The sequence below is a fragment of the Oryx dammah genome, unplaced genomic scaffold, assembly GCF_014754425.2.
Source record: "Oryx dammah isolate SB20612 unplaced genomic scaffold, SCBI_Odam_1.1 HiC_scaffold_15, whole genome shotgun sequence".
In the NCBI taxonomy this organism is placed as follows: Eukaryota; Metazoa; Chordata; class Mammalia; order Artiodactyla; family Bovidae; genus Oryx; species Oryx dammah.
Window position 1 is genome coordinate 48,023,156 of NW_024070199.1, and position 19,793 is coordinate 48,042,948.

The 19,793-nt window shown below is 66.2% G+C and overlaps 1 protein-coding gene across 1 annotated transcript; it reads left to right on the forward strand.

Annotated features, from left to right (window-relative positions):
- The first annotated feature begins 3,947 nt into the window (after nucleotides 1-3,947).
- On the forward strand, nucleotides 3,948-13,274 carry CTSD (cathepsin D). Its single transcript, XM_040255393.1, has 9 exons — nucleotides 3,948-4,132; nucleotides 6,139-6,298; nucleotides 7,977-8,100; nucleotides 8,469-8,587; nucleotides 9,749-9,975; nucleotides 11,589-11,711; nucleotides 12,049-12,193; nucleotides 12,280-12,378; nucleotides 12,466-13,274. The coding sequence occupies exons 1-9, from the start codon at nucleotides 4,059-4,061 to the stop codon at nucleotides 12,631-12,633; spliced, it is 1,239 nt and encodes a 412-aa protein (XP_040111327.1). The 5' UTR covers nucleotides 3,948-4,058; the 3' UTR covers nucleotides 12,634-13,274.
- Nucleotides 13,275-19,793: the final 6,519 nt, after the last annotated feature.

Genomic DNA, 19,793 nt, shown 5'->3' on the forward strand with positions numbered 1-19,793 from the left:
GCAGGTCTTTACAAGAGCGGCTCTCTCTTCACTGACACTGCTCTCCTCCAGGCCACATCGCTAGGGCCTGTGGTCACTGCTGAGTCCCCCCTCCACCTGGTCCATCGTCAGCAAACCCGCACCACGTTTCACTCAGCGTCCAGGCCCCCCTCTTATTCCCAGCTGCTCCCACTGGCTCCTTTGCTGGTACCCCCTCGATTCTCTGACCTCATGCAGCCTGGACCCCTCAGGGCTAGTCTGTCTGCACTTTGCTGGCAGTCACGTCTGACCTCCCTGCTCAGAAACTGCTGAGCGCTGATGACTCAAGTTTCTGTCTCAGCTTGGGTCTCTTCCCACAACCCCCAACCGCTGAGCTGCTGCCCCTCGGCAGTGCCACTGCCCGTCCCCAGGGCAACATCCTCCCAGCATGACAAACCTCCCAAACCCATCTTGGTAGGTGACAGGCCATCCTTTCGGCCAGTCTGGGCACATGTGAGTCAGTGTTAAGTCCTCCGCTGCATACACCATTTTTCCAGAGTCCACGAGGGAATCCTACAACCACCCCTCCCACCTCAAAAGTCCTTCCAGAGCCCAGCTGCTTCTCACAGCCTCCTCCAGGCCATCCCAGCCCCCACGGCCGGATGGGAGCCCCAGCCTCCCAGCTGGCCCACTGCCGCCCCCCTTGCAGGGCAGCTCCGCTCTGACCCCTGACCTCGTCTCTCCCACCCCCCAGCCCCGCCTGGGCTCAGCTGAGTTAACAGGCTCCCTCGAGGCTTCCCTGATTGCAACACCCCTTCCTGTCACCCGAGGCCCCTCCCATGCCCCCACTTTCCCCACAGCCTTCTCCCTCCAGTGACCTGTGTGAGCGCCCTTATCGTGGGTCACCTGCCTCCCCTGCCTGAGGATAAACGCCACAGGGCAGGAAGCCGGTTTCCTTCACTTCCACAGCACCCAGAGCTTGTCTCGCACAAGGGGGGTGCTCACTGATCACGTACAGGGGCGAAGCGGACACACAGGGCCCCAGAGGAACTGACCCATGAGACGCCAAGGGGAGGTTAAGGGGAGGGGCTGCCAGTGCCAGTCTTCTGACCCTCACCTCGGGTAGACCCCCATCACACACACGCACACATGCAGACACGTGCGCGCACACACATGTACACGCATGCACACACTCATGCCCGGGCCAGGGCTCTCCCTCCTGGAGCACCAAGGGCTGGGCTGGGACCAGTACAGAGAGCATCTCTGCTCTGTAATAAACGGACAAGCAACCTCTGCAGGGGGTAGGGCCTCTCCACCCTTTCGGCCACCGGAGGGTCCCTTCTCAGAGGTCCCCTGCCACACTCAGGGGAAAGTCAAGGGTGTCAGCTTGCCTCCCACGAGCTCCAGCTCAGGACAGTCACAGCTGGATACCAGATCAAGCCCGTGGCCCCTCCAACAGTTGACACTGCCTCATGGTCAGAACCCCCAGGGGCCTTGTAAATGTCTCTGAAGAAGAAGGAGATGATGCCCTAACTGTGTTTTCTTAGAGGCCCGCCTCTGAGTCACAGTATCACGTCCCCACTGAGCATCAGGGTCAGGCATGGTGACCAGGGGACACCAGCTGCGACTACCTTCCACCACGTGCCAGAGGCCAGCCCAGCTAGGGCCTCGGTGACCACTCCAACATCTGGGCCAGGTAACGACCGGTGCAAGGGTCCCAGTTCTGGGCCTGTGTGGGGGACAGCCTTGGCCCCCAGGGGGCAGGGTCAGGTTCAAGGGCGAGATATGAACCTGCTTGGCCTCCTTCAGAACCACATCAGAGGAACCCAGCAAACATTTGTGGAGTGGCTAGGAGAGGAGGCAGGGCAAAGGAAGGGCCACTCATCCGTGGACATCAGGCTGACCAGCATGGGGGGGTGGTGCTGGTGAAGGTCAGGGTCCTGGTTTATTTGGTAGTTACAGAAAAGAAAGGAATTCCACCCTTGCCTCTGTAAGCCACAGAACCTCGGTTCGACCCCCTTTAGGTGGGGAACTGGGAGGACCACTCAAGAAAGAGTGTCCCTGGGTGAGTCCCCTTGTGAAGAGTCCCCCTGTTCACATTCTGCTCAAATGTCACCTCCTCCAAGAAGCCTGGCCCCTGTCATCTGCCTCAAGGATTAAGTATGTTCTGCTGACCTCCAACACCACCCCGAGGGAGTCCAAGGTGAAGAAGAGAAACGGGGTACTTGGTGCTCAGGGGAAAAACTGGCAGGACGGGTCTCCAGAGGGTTAGAGGCCTTCAGGAACTGATTTTATGAGCCCAATTCTTGCATCTCCTCACACCTAGAAAAGCATTAAAACCCTTCATGGTGACACCTGTGCCTCAGGACTAGCAAAGCTTCACAAGACTAGTAGAATCCTTCTGGGAAAATATGTGCTTGACCCCTTCACCAAAATCACATACGCTGACCATGCCCCCTCTTCTTTGGAGCAGTTTCTCAGAGCTATCTGAGGTGCTGTCTTCTGGGCTGCAATCCTCATTTTGCCCCCAAATAAAACTTAGTCGCCACTCACACATTGTGCATTTTTAAAGTCGACAGTTCATGGTGACCAGAGTAGACTGGAGCCTTGGTATACGACCAGAGGCCTCTTATACCTGTCCGCCTCCTTGGAGAGTCCAGACAAATCTGGGTAGGTGAACAGTGAAGTCTGGCATGCTGCAGTCATTGGGGTCCCAAAGAGTTGGAACAACAACTCCTGGTTCTCGGATCCCCCGTATTGGTTGATAATCCTGAGTTTTATTTGGTGGTGGAACAGGTACCTGCCCCCTTCCAACTGAAAAATACTGACAGGGGGGTGGGGTGCGAAGACGCTGGTTGACCCAAACCAGGGCACACTCACCTAAAGTCTAGATACTGGGCGGGGCTCCGTTGAAAGATACCAGGGTTTGCTCAGTTGTAGGAGACTTGAGTGGTCTTGGCTGAAGTGGTTAGGTAAGAGGCTGATCTGACACCTTTCCTCAATAGAAAAGCTACCTTAATAGAATTTGTCAGGATAAAAGTGAAGATATTTATTACATGAGTGCTTTGCTCCAAAGGAAAGGGACACCTTCCGCACGGTGCGATTTTTAAGTCGACACCCCCGTATCAGTCACGTCCCGGCACATTCTCCTGCCGAATTTCCTTCTTCACGTGACCTTCTCTGAAATGACCTGTCCGAATTCCTTTCCTTGGTAACACCCACCCGCTCCTTTGGCTGCGACCCAGGGTGGAGGATGGAGCTGATCCTCCCCTTAGGCAGCAGGAACTCAGCTCCCAGGCTGAGGGGTCACTGAGGCCTCAGACAGGGCTGTGCATTAGCCAGACCGAGGGACTTGCTCTCCTACCCCAGAAGCTGGTAAAAACATCCCAAACGGCTGAACTGTGACCTGCTGTCCCCTACCCCCCTACACACACACACACACACACACTCCATGGCAGCCTTTGAGATTTGCCACAACGTTGGGATGGTGCCAATTTACAGAGGAGGAGAGCCCAGGGTTACCAGGGCCGGGCCAGGCCAGGTGCTGCTCTGGGGCGCGGTGCTGGGCTGGGAGGGCTGTGGGCCACTTGGAGAATGAGGGCGGCTGGAGCCTCCAGAGAGACCACCTGGGAGACTCCCAGGGCGAAGGAAGAGCTGGGGACAAGGGCGCCCAGGGAGGGAGCAGGTGGAGCGGGGAGCCCTGGGGAGCCGTGGGGAGCCAGCCGCGCGCCCGAGGCAAGGAAGGAGCCATGGCTCCGGGAGCCTCGCCCGGCTGACGGGTCCAGCGGGGCCAGGCCCGGCCACCTTCTGCCCCGACAGGGTCGTGGCAATTCTCCGGGTCAGCACGTGGCCCGAAGGGGGACAGGTGGACGGCGCGCCCCAGCAGACGCAGCAGCTCCCAGTCGCGGGTGGCCCCGCCCCCTCACCGCTCAGGCCCCGCCCCGCGCCGGCCCCGCCCCGCCCCCCGTCGCCGGCCGCAGCCCACGTGACCAGACCCGGTGCAAACAAGCGGGTCAGCTGACGCGGCCCAACTGCGCCGTCATCCCGGCTATAAGCGGGCGACCTCCCGGGCTCTCCGCTTCGACCGGGCCGCCGCCGCCATGCAGACGCCCAGCCTGCTGCTGCTGCTGCTCGCCCTCGGCCTGCTGGCCGCGCCCGCCGCCGCGGTCATCAGGTGAGCCGCGCAGCTCGCGCACCCCGCGGACGCCCGCGCACCCCTGTGCCCCGGCCGGGGTGCAGCTGGGCCGCCCCCGGGGCCTCCTGTGGGGCCTACCCGCGGGCGGGGCGGGGGAGCTCTGCAGGTGCGGGGCTCGCCCGGGGGTCCGCGCGTCCTCTCCTCCCTGCCATCATGGGGTGGGGACCAGAGGTAACAGGAGGGCTGTGACTGGGAGTCGGCTCAGCTTCCCCAGGACAGGTAGGGTGGGAGCCTGTGCTCAGGGGCCCGCACTCGGCTGGAAGACGGGAGACCCAGAGGCAGGCCCAGGAGGCCCCTGAGCTTGGGTAAGTCATTTTTGCGCCTGGGGTCTGCTTTCCCAGCTGTGAACTGGGCCTGGCCTCATCCCCGTATGTTCGGCCTGTGAGATCTTCCCACAGGCCCTGGGCCGGTTGGAGGACCCTCTGGACACCAGGAGGCCCTCAGGGTCGTGAGGGAGTCATCCTAAGGATGGGTCTGGGGGAGTGGCCCAGCTGGCACCAGGCCCTGGGCGGCTTCCCCCACTGCTGGGCTGGGGCTCTGTCCCACCAACACCTGTGGCCTCAGTAAGGACCACGCCCTCCCCAGGCTTGGGGGCCCCCACTGGATCCAGCGAGGCCGAGGACTATGAGGCTGGTCCAGGGCTGTGCCATGCTGCGTCAGCGAGACAGAGGGTCCCCCCACCCTCCAGGCCTCTCCAGGCAGGCTGCTTGCCCAGCAGGAGAGGGATGTGGGGGGCCCACCCTCTTCTGCCCTGCCCCCACCCTTGCCCAGGCCTGCAGCCTGAGTGCTGGGCCTGGGCCGGCATTCTTCCAGCTCTGCTGTGGGCCTTTGCCTGTGGGCAGGTGGGTGGGGTCTCGGGGCTGCAGCAGACTTGAGCCTTGCCAAAAGGCTGGCTTGTGTGGGCCCCTGCGTAGGCTGTGGCCTGGGGGCAAGTAGCCCTAGCTGGAGCAGTTGTGGGGAGCTGCTGCAGGCCCGAACCTGCCCTGGCCTCACCCCCAGGCCTTCCACTGGGGACACAAACCTGGAGTTTCTCAGGTTGGGGCAGCTGAACCCGAGCCCCCACATCTTCATGTCCGGTGGAACTGCTGACATCTGTCTCCTTAGTTACTGGAGGGTGTGGCCCCCTCCCCCGCCCCCAGACAAGGAGCCCAGGCTCTCCCAGCCTGTCCCTTCTTAGGCAAGAGGCCAGGCCCACGTCTTCCTGGAGCATGCCCTTGGCCTGCTGGGAGGAGCCACTGCAACCTTGAACTCCCAGACCCCCAGGCTGGGGGGACGTTTCATCCAGCAGCTCCTCTTGCTCAGGTGGTCTCCTGTGCCACCTCCCGGGGCAAGTTCAGACCCCTGTGGAGCTGGGGGTGGAGAAGGACCCCTCACGCCGCCCCTGCTGCTGGGCAGACCACCCAGGCTGGCGTGTGCTGGGCGGTGGGGCTCCTGGGAAGGGTCCTCCAAGGAGGGGCACCGGGCCCTGCATGGAGTGTGGCCGGCCTAGCAGCCCCCACCTCCAGGCCCCAGGTGTCAATCTTGACCTCCAGCGGCCTGCTTAATGGGGAGAGAGTGACGGGGTTCAGTGCGGCCTGGGGTGAGGACTGGAAGGAAAGGGGGGTCCTTTGAGGGCCCTGAGGGTGGTCAGGGAGAGCTGGCTGCTCGGATTGGGTGGCCTGGAAGTCCCCTCTGATGGCCAGAAGGTGGCACCCCCCCCCCCGCAAGTCGGACGGGTGAGCTTGGACCACCTCTGGCGTGTCTGGGTGGTGCGGGCCAGGCAGATGGGCCCCCACGGAGGGCTTTGGGCAGATGCGATAGCTGACTGCTGACCCTGGACCCACTCGAAGTGGGGACGGGAGACCGCAGCGGTGCGTGTTGGAGCCCCCAGTGTCCGGGGGGGGTGGGGAGCAGGCATGCTGGGCCTCCAGCTTGGTCGTGGGTGTGGGAGCCTCCTGCTGGGCTGTGCATCCGCCAGCCGACGAGCCTGAGCCCCGTCTCGACAGGATCCCGCTACACAAGTTCACGTCCATCCGCCGGACCATGTCGGGGGCGATGGGCCCCGTGGAGCACCTGATCGCCAAGGGCCCCATCTCGAAATATGCCACCGGGGAGCCTGCCGTGAGGCAGGGGCCAATTCCCGAGCTGCTGAAGAACTACATGGACGTGAGTGTGGGGGCTGGGGAGGGAGCCTGGGGCTGGGGGAGCGGGCTGACTGCCCACAGCGCTGCGGGCAGGAGCTGGCTCTCAGGAAACGTTCCTGAGCCCGTGTGGGTTTTGGTGAAATCCTCTGTTTTCAGCCTCCAGTGGTTCCCGAGCTTCAGCCGTGTGGGGGCAGGGCCCCCACCCAGCCACCCTTGTGATGGGCATTTCCACGATGCCCTCCTGACTGAGGGCTGTGACCTCCCTGGCCCCAGCTCCAGGCGCCCCTGCCCGTCTTGGCCCAGGGGGCTAGGAGGGTTGGCTGGAGCAGCCTGAGTGCCTCCCTGACGTCTGCTTCCCTGCCTGCCACCGAGCATCAGCTCAGAGCCGGGCTGGCATCTTCATCCTGGTGGCCAGCCCCACGGGACTGCCCTAGCCCCTGCAGCACATGGGGGAGCCGGCCCGGCACGGAGGAGCCCAGAATCAGGCCCGGGCCTGGCCGCGAGGCTGTGGGTGGGGGCCGAGGGTCCCTGAGCTCAGTTCACCTGGGCCCTCCTGCCTGGGAGGCACCCACTGCCCTGGAGCCTCTGTGCTTTTGTTGCCTGTCTTGTTGGAAGGCCTGTGGCAGCCACAGCCCAGCCCCTGCACCCTGCCTTCCTTTTCGGTCAGTGACCAGCCCGTGTGCCCACTGCTCGCAGAGGGGGAAACCAGCTCAGAGGTGGAGCATTCTGGAACACACAGCATGCTGGGGCAGGTCACCCTGGTCCCAGCTCTGGGGCCAGGCCCTCTGGGGCTGCCCAGGTGACATCCTCTCCACGCCCCCCACTCCCTGAATCTTGGGAAGCCAGCCCCTCACTGCCCTCCGGCCTCTGGGCCACTCAGGTTTAGGGCACGTAGCTGTGCCCTCTATCCTGCCTGGCTGGAGCCCGGGCCAGGAAGCTGTGGCCTCTTGCAGGCATGTGATCGGGCGGGGGGGTCTGCCTGGGGCCTGACCAGTTCCTGATTCCTGCCGTCCAATACGCGTACCACGAGTATGGAGTTTTGCTGAGTCATTCTCTGACCCCTCAGCCCCCCCACCCCAAGTCTAGACACTTCTGCTGGGTCATGAGTCAGTGGCGGCCGCTGCTCCCTGGAGCCAGGTGGCCGGAGGGAGATGCCCAGAGGGGCCGGAGCCGGAGGCCTGCAGTGACCCGGGGCCCGGCCTCCGTCCCTGAGATGGCAGGGCCCAGCGGACCCCAGACTCACAGACGCCCGTGCCCCTGATCTCTGAGGGGCCGAGGACGGGGTCCTCCTGGAGGTGTGTGCCCCCTTCATGCTCAGCAGAGCCCTCACCCCTCATCTGGGCCTTCCTCCAGGCTGCCTCTGCTGCCCTGTGCGCACAGGGGGAAACTGAGGCCCAGGGCAGTGGGGGCAGCGTGCCCAGCACTGAGGGACTCGGCCTGCCTGTGCGCCGCCTCCCCGGGGTTCCCTGGAGCTCTCTGCCCAGGGCCCTCCAGGATCAGCCTGGGATCCTCACTCGACCCTCATGCTGCGGAGGAGGCCTTCCCTCCTAGAGCCCCGGACCCGACCGAGGGCTTGGGCGGGGTCGCTGGGGTGGGCAGCTGAGACAGTCCGCCTGGCCCTGGGCCCCTATCCTGGCCTGGGCCTTCTCTCAGCCCCGTGGGGAGCCCCGCACTCTGCCCTGACAGACCCCACCCCCCAGGCCCAGTACTACGGGGAGATCGGCATCGGGACGCCGCCCCAGTGCTTCACCGTCGTCTTCGACACCGGCTCTGCCAACCTGTGGGTCCCATCCATCCACTGCAAGCTGCTGGACATCGCCTGCTGTGAGTCCATCTGTCCCAGGGGCCTGCTGGGACCCCGGGCCGGGGCGTGCCGCCCCCACCCCGCTGCTCGCTCTCCCCTCAGGCGCTGGAGGCCAGCCATCCAGCCTCAGCCCACCCTCTCCTGTCTTAGGGCAGAGATGTCCGGGTGGACCTCCTGGGTCACCTGCCGCCCCCACCTCTCCACCACACCCAACAGGCAGCCCCTCCAGATTCTCTACCCTCCTCCCTTCCTTGATTCAGGGCCAGGACCATGGGGGTCGTGGGCTGAACCACCCGCCCGAGGGCTTGCTGGATGGGCTGCAAGGGCTCGGAGGGTTGAGGCTGCAGTTGGGGCCGGGCAGGCGGGCTGACAGTCCCGCTCGGCACAGGGACCCACCACAAATACAACAGTGACAAGTCCAGCACGTACGTGAAGAACGGCACGACCTTCGACATCCACTACGGCTCGGGCAGCCTCTCAGGGTACCTGAGCCAGGACACTGTGTCGGTGAGTGTCTCAGGGCTGCTCGCCAGGCCAGGGGATTCACCCCTGACCCCAGGGCCAGGCAGGGGTCCACTGAGCAGGGGAGCCAGGGTCTCAGCTGAGCAGAGACCCGGAGGTGGGACAGCTGGGCAAGCTTGGTGGGGGGCCGTGACGGGGGCAGGTGGTCCCATGTGCAGGCCAGGTGATGCTGGAAGGGCTGGCAGGAATGGCAGGCCAAGAGCCCCAGACTGCAGAAGTGAGAGAGCCGGGCGCGGGTCTGGGCCCAGGAGCGGCGAGTGGCGAGGCTCCTAGCCGCACAGCCAGGCAGAGGAGCCGGCGGACGGTGGGGGGGCCACCGCAGCCGGAGCTGCTGGCCAGGGCAGCTGCCAAGGGGGTCAGGCAGGACGCTGGACAGCGTCTGGGGAGGGCTGCAGGGCGGAGCCCCTGGTGCCCGGCCACAGGAGGTATCTGGGTTGGGAGCTGCAGGGAGCAGAGCAGGAGTTCGTCCCCTGCCAGCCCCCACCCCCCAGCCCCCAGCCCCCAGTCCCAGGAAGGCCGCGGGAGGCCTGTCCCCTGCCTTGGTGGCTGGAGAACCCTTCCTCCAGCCGGCCTGGCGGGGCCCCGTGGCTCCCTGTGGGCTGCCCTCCCCCTCTGCGTCTGCTTGGCAGGAGTGGGGGGCCTCTGCCAGGCTCTCTCTGAGCCTGAGACAGGATGTTGCGCACCCGTCCTCCACCCCCCAGCGTCAACCCCAAGCAGCCCTTTCTTCCCACATCCTGCCCTGTGTGTGTCTGCAGCCTCCGCCCTGGCTTGGGGGAGGGGGTATCGTGGCCTTGAGTCCAAGGTTAGATCCAGGGTTCCCCAAGGGCGGGGGTAGGCGAGTGGGAGGGCCTGAGCTCAGGAGGAGCGCGCTGCTCCCTGCTCCCCTGCTTTGCACCTGTCCTTGAAACTGGCCCAGCGGACCGTGGGCCCCGCACCCCTGCTGTCCTCACCCTGGTCCAGTGCAGGGTCAGCAGCCCTTTCTCCGGGGCCGAGTCCAGTGCGCCAGATGACGGGCACCGACCGAGCTGGCTTTTGTGGCCATAGCTGCCTGTGCAGGGACGGGGGTGAGGAGCCACCTGGGGCCCAGCGTCGGGCTTGGTGTGCACACCATGCCTGACCCCTGCTCCCCCTGCCCGTGGCCCGCAGGTTCCCTGTAACCCATCCTCGTCCAGCCCGGGCGGCGTCACGGTGCAGAGGCAGACCTTCGGGGAGGCCATCAAGCAGCCGGGCGTGGTCTTCATCGCGGCCAAGTTTGACGGCATCCTGGGCATGGCCTACCCACGCATCTCCGTCAACAACGTGCTGCCTGTCTTCGACAACCTGATGCAGCAGAAGTTGGTGGACAAGAACGTCTTCTCCTTCTTCCTGAACAGGTGTGGGGGCGGGGGCTCCATCGTGCCAGCCGTCCCCATGGTCCCCTGCCAGGCGCTGAGCCGCAGCTTACACTGCCCAATGGGTTGGCGCCCTCTCACAGGTGGACAAACAGTCCATACCAAAGGCTGGGTCTCCCAGGGGTCCTCGAACCAGGGTTCTCCAGCCGGGCAGCCCTGGATCCGGGATCTTAGTCATTGGGCCTGCCTCCTGTGACAGCCTGAGCTGGGTCAGGGACCCTTCCAGTCAGTCTGCCTGATGTTCTTGGGCCCACTGACGGGCAGGCTGGTCCCTGCCCCGGGTCACTTTTGGCCCAGAGGGGATCAGGCCACGAGCCCTGATCTGTGCCAGGAGCTCTGGAGACAAGGGGGCCAGGGTTTTCCCATGAGGGTCACCCCAAGAGAGCTCAGGGCGATGCTCCCACGTTGTAGAAGCAACGCTTGATGCCGGTCACGCTGGGGAGGGGTTGTTGGAAAGGGGTCTCAGTCCCCCAGCCCCTGGCCTTTTCCCAGGACAGTGCTACAGGTCCTGGGAGGGAGCCCCCAAGGGGGCGGTGTGCAGGGGTGGTAAGGGGGGCTGTGGGCAGGGTGTGGGCTGGGCAGCCTGCTGCTCCTGGTGACTGGTCACCACGCCCTGTGTGCCCCGTCTGGGTCTGACCCTGGGCACTTCTGGTGGAATTCCAGCTCAAAGCCTTTGGCCTGGCCTCTGTATGGATGCTGGCCTCTGCCCCTTGCTCAGTCAGTGGCAAAAACTGAGCAGCTGCTGGGGCCGAGCCACCCGCTAAGTGCTGGGTGCCTGTGAGCTCTTGAGTCCCGGGGAGGCAGGCGAGGTACAGAGGACCCAGGAGCTAGGCCAGGCCTGAGGTCGGGACAGATGGCCCAGCTCTGTGACTCCCCGGGCGCGGGCGCGGGCAGGAAGTGGGGGCAGGGCGGCTGGCTTGCAAGGGCAGGGCTGAGTAGGGTACCGTGTGTCCTCCACATGTGGGTGGTGGAGGTGACGGGAGGTGGCGGCCACAGCGATGGGCGGAGGACAAGTTTGGCGAGTGCCAGAGACAGCCAGGCAGATGATGCTGAAACCACGAGTGTGACTGAGAGGTGGGTAGGGTCGGAAGCTGAAATCTGAAGTGGGAGCCGGTCTTATGGTGGTTTGGACGGAGGACGATCTCCAGAGCGGCAGGTGCCGAGGGCCTGGGCCAGGCGCAGTGGCTCCGCCCTGCTCAGGGCAGCCAGCCCTCCTCCTGGGAGCCCCTGATTTTCCTTCCAGGCCTGTGAGGCCCCCGCCCCAGGGCTCCTAGCACTCGCGTCCTCCTCTGCCTGCTGGCCCAACCCTGGCCGTCCTCGGGGGGCAGACTGGGACCCCTTGCGGCCCAGGCAGGATCTCCTGTCAGGAAGGGGCTTGGCCTGCGGTCCCCGGGGTGTGAGATTGGAGCACTCCCCCACCTCCCCCCGCTGGATCCTCTCACCCCAGCACGCCCAGGAAGGGCCCCTCTCTGGGTGGCCTTCTGAGGGCCCTGCACCTGCCCTGACTCCCGTGCCCATCCAGCCCGGCCACCCGCAGGCTGGACGCCTGGCACAGAGGCGGGCAGGGCATCTGACTGCCTCCTCCTCCCTGGCAGGGACCCGAAAGCCCAGCCCGGGGGCGAGCTGATGCTGGGCGGGACTGACTCCAAGTACTACCGAGGCAGCCTGACCTACCACAACGTCACCCGCAAGGCCTACTGGCAGATCCACATGGACCAGTGAGCGTGCGGCGGGGTCCCGCCTTCGGCCCCGCAGGGCGGGACGTGGCTCGTGGGGTCCCTGCCCGTGGCCTTGCATGCAGCAGGGGCTTCTGGGGCACCAGGGGGCTGGCCCGGGGGACCTGGGCCCCGTGTCCTGCCCGCCCCAGGTGCTTTCTGCCACCTCCCAGTGTCCAGCCAGTGGCCCCCCTGCACACAGCCCCCTCGGGTGACCTGTCCTTGGCTCCTCCAGCCCCCTCCCCACGCCCCCTAAATCTGTCACGACCCAGTTCTCTGGGGGCGGGCAGGGGCTCCGGTGGCCCTGGGAGGGGACTCAGGCCCCCGCCCCTCCCCGCAGGCTGGATGTGGGCAGCAGTCTGACCGTGTGCAAGGGAGGCTGTGAGGCTATCGTGGACACGGGCACGTCCCTGATCGTGGGCCCCGTGGAGGAGGTGCGGGAGCTGCAGAAGGCCATCGGGGCTGTGCCACTGATCCAGGGCGAGGTGAGTGCCGGCAGGGCTGGGGAGGCGGGCAGCCCCGCTGCCGGGCCCACCCCGTACACTGGCTCCCCTCTAACCACCCCCTGCAGTACATGATTCCCTGCGAGAAGGTGTCCAGCCTGCCTCAGGTCACTGTGAAGCTGGGGGGCAAGGCCTACACGCTGTCCCCGGAGGACTACACGCTCAAGGTGAGCGGGGCCCGCGGGGCGCGGGGTGCAGACGCCCTGGGGCACAGCCCGGGTGGCGACCGGTGGTGACCGGTGTTGCTGGCACAGGTGTCGCAGGCCGGGACGACCGTGTGCCTAAGCGGCTTCATGGGCATGGACATCCCCCCGCCTGGCGGGCCGCTCTGGATCCTGGGCGACGTCTTCATCGGGCGCTACTACACTGTGTTCGACCGCGACCAGAACCGGGTGGGCTTGGCCGAGGCTGCCCGGCTCTAGCTGGCCCCCGCCCGCTGCTGGAGTCTGGAGGAGGAGGCTTCCCCGCCACACACACCCACACACACACATGCTCACACTGCACTCACTCGCACCACACCGATTATCCCGAGGCCCGTCAGGCCGCAGTTCTGCTCTGTGGGTTCCCTTCCCTGGTGTCTGAAATGCTGCTTGCTGGTCTGTCTGTCTGTCTGTCTGATGGAGAGGCGGCCTGGGGCAGCGGGCAGCTCCGGTGCACAGAGTCCTCTCTCTGACTTGGAGACACAGCTTGTTGGGCGGCTGTGTCCTGGGACCCCGGCCTTGGGTGATTCCCTCGGGCCCGGCTACCCTGCTGGTTGCTCCGCCCCATAGCTCGGGCCCCTGCCCGCCCGCCTGTTCATCCTGGACGCCCTGAGGAAGGGCCCGCCGAGGCCTGAGGACAAGCTGGCAAGGGTGGCAGGGGCCAGAAGCCAGTCCCATGAGGCCTGCAGGGCTGTGTGGGGGCTCGCCTTGTCGCACAGGGCATCCAGGGCGTTCTCTGGCCCTGGGGAGGGGGGTGGCACTGGATGGGAGGGGGCTGGGGCCGGCCTTCTTGGCGGCTGCCCCTTTCTTGAGTGGCTGGGAGCCAAAGTTGGCACAAAATAAAGCCGTTGAGGCCTCTGCCCGAGTGTTGGCGTGTTTTGTGCTTGGTGGAGAGGGCGCGCTCCCCATGGAGGCTGGGGAGGAGCTGGAGTGTGCAGCCCTGCCCTTGCCTCAAAGGGAGGGCGGACTCAGTCTGGGGCACCCGGGGCCCAGGCCAGGCCCGGACTGGACACTTTGGCCTCCCACCCAGCCTCGTGGCCGAGATTCTGCTGCTGGGGGTGCCAGCTCGTGGGGGGATCCTACGCAGTGACCAGTGAGGGGGCCCTGGCTGGGGGCCTGTCTCATGAGTGCCTGCACTGAGGCATGGTTTTCGGGCCCAGGCGAGAGCCCACCACACTTCCTTAGAAAGTGTTCCCCGAGTCCCCTGCACACCTGACTGGAGCCTTGGGAGGGGCCTGATGGGGGCGGGTGGCGCCTGGGCAGCCTGCCTCCCTCCCGGGCCTCCTCGCCAGCGCATGGAAGCAGTGTCTCCGTGAGTAAGCCCTGCCAATCCTGGAGCAGGGCAGCCTGTGTCCTGGGGTGGCAGGATCCAGAGATCCAAGACAGGAGTCCCCTCAGGCTGGTCTGGCCTGTTTGCTAGAGGGCCTGGGGGTTGGTCAGAGTGGTTGCAGAGCCAGGAGGTTTTGAGGGTTAAATAGGAGCCTGTGAACGCTTGGTGGTGAGGCAGATGCCTCTGGGATGGGTAACTGGACCCTGCGTGGAGCCCACCCCCCCTGCAGGGGTAGGGCTCTGATGTGACGTTTGTCCCCGTTCTGGTACCGTCTCAGCTGGCAGGGCTGTGGCTGTCACCGGCCTGGCCCCAGGGGGCCTGGAGACTGCACCCCAGAGCCGGGCCCTAGCAGGCCTCTTCCAGAATTGCAAGAGGGGTCGTGAACGCGTGCCCAGTGTTCTCTGCACCTGAAATTTGAGCCAGGAGTGGGCAGAGCTCTGCAGGGCTGCAGGGCTCCTGGGAGACTGTCAGCACCGCAACCTGGGAGCCTGCAGGGCGGAGCTGCCGGGAAGGAGGCCGCCAGCCTCTCAGGCCTCGCCCCTTGACCGAGCAGGCCTCTCTGTCCTCAAAGCCTCCCACCCCCCCAAGGGTGGCAGGGGCCCCCCTCCTCCGCCTGCCTCGCTCACTGAGACTGGGCAGAAGGGGGCCCGTGTGTCCTCCCCTCGGGGACACGAGGACGAGGCCCCCAAACGCCACGTGGGTTATTAGCGCAGGCTGAGCCCCCAGCTCCTAACCCAGACAGGCAGGGCACCGGTGTCCTGCTCGGAGTCGGCTCCACCCAGCTGGCCGGGTTTCTCTGGACCCTGCAGTCTGACTCTGGGCTCACACCCAGTTTCTGTGACCCAACCTTGAGCCTCGAGGCTCTGTCCCAGGAAGGTGGGTGGCAGCTGGGCATTCCTGGCCTTGGGCCTGATGGATGCCAGGAGGAGCCCAGCACAGGGTCTGGCGTTCAGCCGCTCCACACGCTGGCTCTCACTCTGGCTGGCTCGGCCCTGCTCTGCACCAGCCCAGCGGGCTCTGGTGGACACGTCCTGCCTGGAGGACACCCAGTGTGAGCTCTCAGGAGCTGATCTGAGTCCAGCGCCTTCCCTCGGCCGCTCTGGTGAAGGCTCGTGGGATGACGCATCCTGGGCAGTGGGCTGGGGGTTGGGGGCAGTGTGTTTGGAGTTGGGAGAGGCAGCCTGGCTCCACCCAGTGACCAGAAGCAGACCCCGTGGGCCTGGCGCCCTCTCCCACGCCTGAGGACCAGCTGGACTCAGGGGCAGCCCAGCCCGTCAGCCTTGCAGCCTGCCCAGCCCTGGGCAGTGCCTGGCCCAGGGAGCCCAGCTGGCACGCCAGGGAGACCAGGTTCCCAGGCCACACACAGGCTCACTGGCCCCTTAGGTCAGGTGCCATCTGAGATGGGTCTGGCCACCCCTGGGGCCAGGCCCTTGGAAAGGGGTCGCTGGTGGATGGGTGGGGGAGAACTGAGCCCAGTTTCCCAGAAGTCCCATCACCCTCTCACCTGTGGGCCTGGGCCTGCCGTGCGTGTGGTCGGGCAGGGCGGGATGTTGCTCTGGGACCCTGCCCCCTGGAAGACAGTTTTAGCAGCATCTTTAAAGCCAGCTGTCTGTGGGCTCCTGATCAGCCCCTACCAAGACCAGGCCAGGGGCCAGAGGGGTGAGGGCTGAGCAGGGGAGGGGAGGGCCTGGACAGGAGAGGGGGCCTGACCAGGGAAGAGCCTGCAGACAAGGGCTCGGGCTCTCGAGAGAAGGGGCTTCAGAGAGGGCCTGGCACAGGCAGGCCAGGACTCTGAGGAGGAGGGGCCCCTGGGAAGGAGCCAGGCTGGGAGGAGAGGGGGTCCGGGAGACGAGGGAGGTGGGTCGAGCCGGTCAGAGCAGAAGCGGCCTTCAGGGGAGGAAGGGCTCAGAGCCTGTGGGGGGAACAAGGGCTCGGAGGGGGGCGCACAGGCTGCCACCGGGAGGGCGACTGCGCGGGGCAGGGGTGGAGGGAGGGCCGCTGCTCCTAGGGGCAGCTGGTTGGGGAGGAGGACCACCTCAGGAGGCCCCTGCGCAGCAAGGAGGGGCCAGGGCTTCCCCATGGCAAGGGTGTGGTTGGGACGACCGCAGGGAGGGCAAGCCATGCCAGGCAAGTGTCAGAATGGCAGGGAGGTGGTGTAGATGGGGCTGGGGGCCCGGGAGGGGGCAGAGGGCGACAGAGCCCGCAGGCGGCTTAGGCAGGTGGGGGGCCTGAGCTCCAGGGGCATGAGTGTCACTGGGCCCGGGAAGGGACACCTGGCCCCAGGGGCAAAGAGGCCTGTCAGGTGAGGGGTCACGGTCTCCAAGACTAGACTGTGAGGGAGCCACCTTACCTGGGCTCACGCAGGGTCTCTGGGCTTGGGGAGCTTGAGTTCAGATCTGGGGGAAAGTGGGGGCAGGAACTTGGTGGGGGTGGGCTCAGGAAGGACGGAGTCCCGGGCCCGGGTGGGGGCCTGGCGAGGGGCACCCTGCTTGGGGAAGTACTGCAGTTGGGGGCCCCGGGGCTGGGAGAGGCCTGAGACTCACGAGGAACTAGGGCCCTGGTGGGGGCTTGGATAGGAGCGGGGTCCTGTGGGGACAGGCGCACAGACAAGAGCCTGGCTAGACGTGAGGGCTGACTTGGTGAGGACAGGGTGGGGGCACCTGGGATCTGTGGGCAGAGGGCTTGGGGAGGCCCAGACACCCACCCGGCCTGGGACTAGGTGGGTGGGGGCAAGGGCTGGGATGCAGAGAGAGCCCATGGAGCAGGAAACTCAGCAGAAGGGGCAGCACAGAGGGGAAGGGTCCTGGGAACCCGGGCAGGGCAAGACAGGGGGAAGCACAGGAGGAGGAAAGGGCTCTCCCCAGGAGACAGGTGGGACAGCTCGGCGAGGGGGCTGGGGGCTCAGCCAGAGGGAGGCGGCAGGGAGCGGGGTGGGGTCCGGGAGACGCAGGCGGGTGGCGCGGGCACCGGGTCTGGGCGCTGCGGGAGAGCGCATCCCTGCCCAGCTCTGCCCACCCGCGAGGGTCACCGCTTCCGGCCGGCGCCCGCAGCGCCCACCCCACCGGCGGGAGGAGCCGGGGGGGTGGCCCCCCGGCCCCCCCCCCCCCCCCCCCCCCCGTGAGTCAGGCTTGGGCTGCAGCCGGCGGCTGGCCCTGTCGCTGCGGAGGGCGCGCAGGCGGCGGAGGAGCGGCGCTGCCAGCCCGCGCCCCTCCCCGCGCCGCCCCGCGCGCTCCCCGCGCCGAGGTCGGGCCGCCGGCACGCGGAGCGGCGGGACAGCCAGCCACCGGCGGGACGGCGGAAGGACGCGCGCAGCGAGCGCAGGGTCGGGCCCGGCCACCGAGGAGTCGCCAGTAGGTGAGCGCGCGTCTTCCCCGCGGCTGCGGCAGACCTGGGCCGGGCTGTGAGCCGGGAGGGCGGGCTCCGCGGGGCCCCGACTGCCGGACCCCCGGGGCGGCGCGGGGCGAGGGCGCGTGGTCTGAGACGGCTCGTTTTGCAGAGTATCGCTGTGCATCTGCTCCTGGCACCCGGCGAGTGCGCGCCCTTGGGGTCCCAGCGCTGCTCAAGGCCGGGTCTGGGGGCAGGGGCGATGCGCGCGAGTTCGGAGCCCCCGCGGGCGGCGGGTTCATTCTTCCGCGACTGTGTCGGGGCCTGTGGTGCGGTGTGTGCCAGGGTCACAGTGCGGGCTTGTTTACCTGGCGGCCTCTCCGGGCGCACGGGGTGTGCTGGTGTCTGGAGAGCCAGGCGGTGATGCTGGCGTTTGTGTCCCAAGCGTCAGCTTGTGCCAGCGTGCAGGTGCCGGGCAGAGCTCCGCTCCGCCTGCCAAGGCTGGCGGAGGCCGTGTCATTGTGGGCGTGCGTGCCCTGTGTGTGCGCAGGGTCTGGGGTGCTGCTTGCTCTGTTTACTGAAAGAGCCTGTCAGTTGGGGTGCTGGGGGGAGTGTGGGGGTGTTGCTGTTGTGTGTCAGTGGGTGAATATTTGTGTGCAGATGGCAAAGTGACGGGGAGCCCCTGCTGTCCCTGCCAAGGCTGCCCGGAGGGCTTTGGCATGAGGGGCGGGGGCGGTGGGGAAGGCAGGTGGTAGCCGGCAACTGGCTGCCCCCGCGGGATTTCCGTGTCCCTGGAGCTGTTTATGAGACTGCAGGGAGGAGGCTGTAGGGGCCCAGGTGGACCCATAGGGTGATCGGGACCCGGCTTATTCTTTGTCTCCCCCTCCCTGCAGGCCCAGGGCCCCGCCCAGTGCCCAGCGCCGCTGGGAGCCCCAGCCAGCACCACGGACGGCGCCCAGGAAGCCCGAGTCCCCCTGGACGGGGCCTTCTGGATCCCGAGGCCCCCAGCAGGTTCGCCCAAGGGCTGCTTCGCCTGTGTGTCCAAGCCCCCAGCTCTGCAGGCTCCGGCGGCCCCCGCCCCTGAGCCCTCGGCCTCGCCCCCCATGGCGCCCACCCTGTTCCCCATGGAGTCCAAGAGCAGCAAGACAGACAGCGTGCGGGCTGCCGGTGCCCCCCCGGCCTGCAAGCACCTGGCGGAGAAGAAGACCATGACGAACCCCACGACCGTCATCGAGGTCTACCCAGACTCCACGGAGGTGAATGACTACTACCTGTGGTCTATCTTTAACTTCGTCTACCTCAACTTCTGCTGCCTGGGCTTCATCGCCCTGGCCTACTCCCTCAAGGTGAGCCGGGAGGACGGAGGAGGAGCCGGGGGCCGGAGAGCCGCGCGGTGGTGCTGACCATCCCCCCGTGGGTGCGGCAGGTCTAGCGGAGAGCCTGGGGGACCTAGGGAGATGCAGAGGTCGGCCAGCTAACTCGGGACAGCAGAAGGCCTACCCATCGCGTCCTGAGCTGGGGAACCTTCCACGGTGTCCTGGCAGGGTCAGCGTCCTCAGGGCCAGGGTCTCTGCACGGCCAGTCTGGCCTCTGGGGTGGGGACCTCAGTGTCCTGTCCCCTGTGTAGAGACCTGGGAATTGGGCCTGGGCGCAGCTGCCCCTGGGCATTGGGATGGAGCCAGCATGGAGGTAAAGAGAGCTTGGACTCCTTCCCCTGTCGACAGGAGGAGGGCTGACGTCACTGCTGGAGACCTTGTCTCAGCCCCGCGCAGGGAGCCTGGTGCCAGGCAGGCACTCGAGGGGCCTGTGACAGACAGACGGGGCGCTGCCCCCACCACTGCTCTGCCCCCTCACGTGCTTTCCAGTGACCCATCCTGGGGGGTGAGGCGGGGAGGCTGGGGCAGGGAGGCCTGACGCCGCACTCTGGGTGTGCACGACTCTCAGAAGGCTCTCCCTCGCTGCTGTGATGGGAGCTGCCGGAGTGGAGCAGACAGGATACCCCCACCCCCTGCTCCCCACCCTCGAGAGCGCAGTAGAGAAAAATGGACCAAGATGGGGGAAGGGAGCTGTGGTTGACTCACACTTGGGGTCCAGAGATCCCTGCAGGTGTGTCAGGACCCAAGAGCCTGGGGCTGCTGGAGCCCAACCCGCGGAGGGGCGGAGGGAGACCCGGGCCTCCCCGTCTCCTCCCGCCTCCCCAGGGGCTGGGGTCTTGTCTCGCCAGGTCATCCCTTTTCCTGGGCCCAGATTTGAGTGTCCGGGGCCAGGCACATTTCACTGATTGCAGCTGCCCAAGGCGGGGGTGGGAAGGGGGAACATGGAGGCGGGCAGGCTGGAGGCAGAGGACGGGCTGGCACCCAGGGGGACGGAAGCTGGGACAGCTCTGCTTGCTGCTTTGAGCATGGAGCACCCCCACCCGTCCCTGCCCCAGCGTCACACGGCCTGGCCACCTGGCCTTCCCGCCTTCTGATTCATCCTCAGGGCCTCCATCACCCCCGCTGCTCGTGTGTTCATCTCCAAGCTAGTGTACCCAGCCCTGGTCTCCATCAGACAGGAACTGTGTCCAATGAGTGTGCATGCGTGTGGGCACGTGTGAGTGTGCACGAGGGCGTGAGTGTGTGTGCAAGAGTGTGTGCGTGCATATAGGTGTCAGCACGTATGTGTGTGCTTGAGATGTGCAGGCGTGAGAATGCATGTGTATCTGTGTGAGGGTGTGAGTGTGCATGTG